Consider the following 4,222-nt stretch of genomic DNA (forward strand, 5'->3'; position numbering starts at 1 on the left):
ATCATTACCAATGTCACCTTCTTGGCACGCGAAAAGACAGTCGAGCGAGATCGTTGCCAGTGCCGCTGGACTGTCTTCTGTGCAGGTGGCACGTAAAATACAGCATTTCGAGCATGGCCGTTGCCAGTACCGCCTGACTGGCCTTCGTTTCGGTGGCACGTAAAAGCACCCACTACACTTTCGGAGTGGTTGGCGTTAGGAAGGGCATCCAGCAGTAGAAACTCTGCCAAATCAGATTGGATCCTGGTGAAGCTACCTGGTCCATCAGTCCTCAGTCAAATTGTCCAATCCATGCTAGCATGGAAAGCGGACGTTAAACGATGATGATGATGATGATGATGATTTGTCTGGAGACAAGGTGACAGTGTAATTATGTGAAGGACATTACATATGTCTGATAACAAAGTAACAAAGTAGCACTAAGGGAAGGACATATTTCCTTTCTATTTAATTATGCCATGAAGGCATGTGGCTTAGTGGTACACTCATTATTGGAATATTGTGGGTTTGATTCCTTGACTGGGCAGTGCATAAAATAGCTCAAAAAGTATACATCTGATTTATACTAACATGGAAAAAGCAGGTGTATAACTAATGAATGTACACTGAATATAGATAAATCCATAATAGCCTTACCTTTTCTGAAAACCTGTGAGATTAACAAGGTGAATCTTCAACCAGTCTAAACCATGAGAACCAAGTCTTTGGCCTTTGGCAAAGCGGAGAATACTTCGAGAAACATCACTGCCTGGAACAGAGATGAAATTAAAGAATGTGTAACAGTGAGATGGAAAGGAAGAACATAAATGTGCATGCGTGGTCATGTGGTTAAGGAGATCTTTTCATCATCATCATATGGTTTCAGGTTCAATCCTATGCACTAAACCTCAAGTAAGTGTCTTCAACTGTATCTTCATAATCATTTAATGTCTACATTTCCATATTTGCATGGGTCAGATGGAATTTCTTGAAACATTTTCTACAGCTGGATGTCCTTCTTGTCATCAACCCTAGCCTGTTTCCAAGAGTGAAAAAGTGGCGGTAGCAGCAAATCATATCAGGTAGCTACAAGGGAAGCTATGTAACAGGTTTATCTAGCTAGAGCAGCAACAGACAGGAAGAGGTTTGTTAATATCTTACAGCATCAAAATCAGAAACTTGTGTTCTGGATTGCTAGATAGTGTATCAGAGAGAATCAAGATGTCTGTAGGTGACAAGTGCTGTACCGATGGATAATGATATGCTTACACTTAGTGACTCTGAAAAGTAAGAGATACGGAAGTACTACTATGAACGGTTATTAAATGTGGAGAATGAATGGGAGAAAGGGAGTCTTCTCAATGTGAACCCAACAGAAGAACCAACTATTCTAGTTGACAATAGTATGATAGATAAAGCAAGTAAGGATACGAAACATAGAAAGTCACTGATCCATTGGGTATTACTGTTGAGATTCTGGTGGAGGAGGATATGATCTAGTCACCTGTATAGTTAATCAGGTTATTCAGGGAGATGTCATCCCTAATGATGGTTGTAGCATCATTATAGTTGGTATTACAAGGGTAAAGGTGTTGCCTTAGATAGTAGTAATTACAGAAGTATCATATAGCTGGACCAGGTGACGAAAGTTATGGAGAGAGTTATGGACCAATTAATTAGAAACAAAGTTAAAGTGGATGAGATTCAGTTTGGTTGTGTGCTGAGTAGAAGTGCAGCTGACACTCCCTTCTTAAATACACAACTGCTGGAGAAGTATTTAGCTAAGAGTAAGCCATTATACTTGAAATTTGTTGAGTTGGAGAAGCCTTCATTCTGTAATATAGTGGTCTCCGAGAAAGCTAAGGATAGAAGAATGGCTTGTGAAAGCTGTATAAAGCATGTACAAGGGTGCTGTCAATAAGGTGAGAGTTGGTCATGAATACAGCGACGAATTTAGTGTGCAGATAAGCATGCACCAAGACATGGCTCTCAGTTCCTCGCTATCCATCATTGTCCTTCAGGCTCCAATATGCTGATGATTTCACTTTCATATCGAAATCTTTAACAAAAATAGAAAAGAAATTCCAAGCATGGAAGCAAAACGAGGAATCAAAAGGTGTTAAAGGTTCTAGAAATCAAGAAAACTGACAGGACTCAAGCCACTTCAGGTAAATGGCTCTACTCATTACATAGGAAAGGTGTAGGCAGAAATTCCATATAGGTACCTAGTGCAAGCTGTGTATGAGATGCAGTGGAATTGAAGGAAGGTTAACAGAGAAAGAAGTTTTTGTATGTGAAAGATGCACAGGTGCCATGAAGTCTGAGGTCACATGGGAAAGTGACGTTCTCAAATGCCCTGGAGACTCCTGAGAGGTACTAGATAGTTTCTGTTAACTAGATGACCTAATTAACAATGGAGGAGGATATTCTGAAAGTGTAGTCACAAGAATAAGAATAGGATGGAGAAAGTTCAGAGAGCTGTTACCTCTGTTGGCAACAAAACATCTCTCTCTCTTTGAATGAAAGGAAGATTGTATGATGCTTGTACACATACAACAATACTATATGGTAGTGAGGGTGAGCCCTGAATACAGAGGACATGAGATGTAGCAAGCAAGAAGACTGCTGACTTGGTCATGTGCTGCATTTGGATGAAGACAGTCGCATAAAGAAGTGGTGGATAGAACTCATGGAAAAGGGAAACTGAGGAAGACATGGGACGAAGCATTGAAGGCTGCTCTCCAGATTCTGAGTCTTAAAGGACCAACATAATTAGTGGTTTGCTGTACTTCAGAAGATCCATCCATTAAAGCAAAAATGATATCCTAAAACTACTCAATTAAGCTTGTATGTGTGAGGCCCTGTCTCCCCACTTTCTCTGACACATCAAACATTTTTCCATTTTCATCTCTCTCCCATCTATGGTGCTACTCAACTGTTGTACTCACCTGAGAGCAAAATCAACACATGTTACATCCCAAACCCTCCTTAACAGTCTCCTACATTCTTCATCATCTCTCCAATCACCTTTATGTGCCTTCAACCACTGCTCTCTCTTCCCTCTACTATACTATATTCTAAATACCTCTGTTTTCTGCTACCATTCTCAATGCCCTCCCATATCTACCATTATGATCCACCCACTATAGCCTCTTATGCATCCCTATATCTCCCTCTCCACTGCTCTTACACATTGCACATACTTTTTGTTCTATTCTCCTTCTTGATCCACTCTTACATCTCCCACCTACTCTCTCCATACAAACATTTCCCATCATCTGCACCCCTAACTCTTGTTCCTCACTCACTACATTAACCTCTACTCCCACGTTTACCTCCCCACCCCCACATTCCTATGAAAGCATCCACATACTCCCATCTCCTTTCATGACCCATTGTATGTATTCTCTCTTATGGTCACCTTCTTATTCCTTGAGAGTTTGCTCCAGCACCCCATCATTACCTATCAAGTGGAGCATCATGGAATGATCTATGCCATATGTTAACAGATCAAAGAGATGCAGGCTTTTCTAGCTGAAAGATCTCATAGCCTTTTCAGAACTCTTCTGACCTACCAAATTTATTGAACCAGAAATCACCACCCTTTCTGAATTATACAAACTTTGATCATCTCTTCATGGAATTAATTTACACCAAGCGTTTTAATTCTTAGTCAAACACGTCAAAAAGTTGTAACTCTTGCTTATCTTTTCCTCATTCTACTTTATCTTTTCCCTTCCTCTCATCCTTTCTAGTTTTCTTGCTCAAAGACCAATGTCCTTTCTCAATATTTTATTCTCGAAGACCAGCCACGCTGTATATTGGAGCCTGAAGCATTTCTTGGAAACACTGCATGCTACACAAGCTTGTTTTCACAGTATGAAAATAACATTAGCTTGAATATAAATCATCTGTATATTAAATGATTCTCTTTTACTCTTTTACTTGTTTCAGTCATTTGACTGCGGCCATGCTGGAGCACCGCCTTTAGTCGAACAAATCGACCCCGGGACTTATTCTTTGTAAGCCTAGTACTTATTCTATTGGTCTCTTTTGCCGAACCGCTAAGTGACGGGGACATAAACACACCAGGATCGGTTGTCAAGCAATGCTAGGAGGACAAACACAGACACACAAACACATACACACACATATATATATATATACATATATACAACGGGCTTCTTTCAGTTTCCATCTACCAGATCCACTCACAAGGCTTTGGTCGGCCCGAGGCTATAGT

General features: G+C 40.4%; 1 protein-coding gene across 3 annotated transcripts in view; it reads right to left on the reverse strand.

Annotated features, from left to right (window-relative positions):
- Positions 1 to 4,222, reverse strand: part of LOC106880721 (DNA-directed RNA polymerase, mitochondrial) — a 120,272-nt gene that overhangs the window by 1,424 nt on the left and 114,626 nt on the right. For 2 of the 3 annotated variants that reach the window (XM_052976558.1, XM_052976557.1), the window contains one exon: positions 637 to 748. In XM_052976558.1, the coding sequence (XP_052832518.1) occupies positions 637 to 748 (112 nt within the window). Of the gene's footprint in view, positions 1 to 636; positions 749 to 4,222 lie in introns of those variants that run through there. The other variant, XR_008266737.1, reaches the window with a different exon arrangement.

This window comes from Octopus bimaculoides, chromosome 25 (genome assembly GCF_001194135.2).
Source record: "Octopus bimaculoides isolate UCB-OBI-ISO-001 chromosome 25, ASM119413v2, whole genome shotgun sequence".
NCBI classification, from domain to species: Eukaryota; Metazoa; Mollusca; class Cephalopoda; order Octopoda; family Octopodidae; genus Octopus; species Octopus bimaculoides.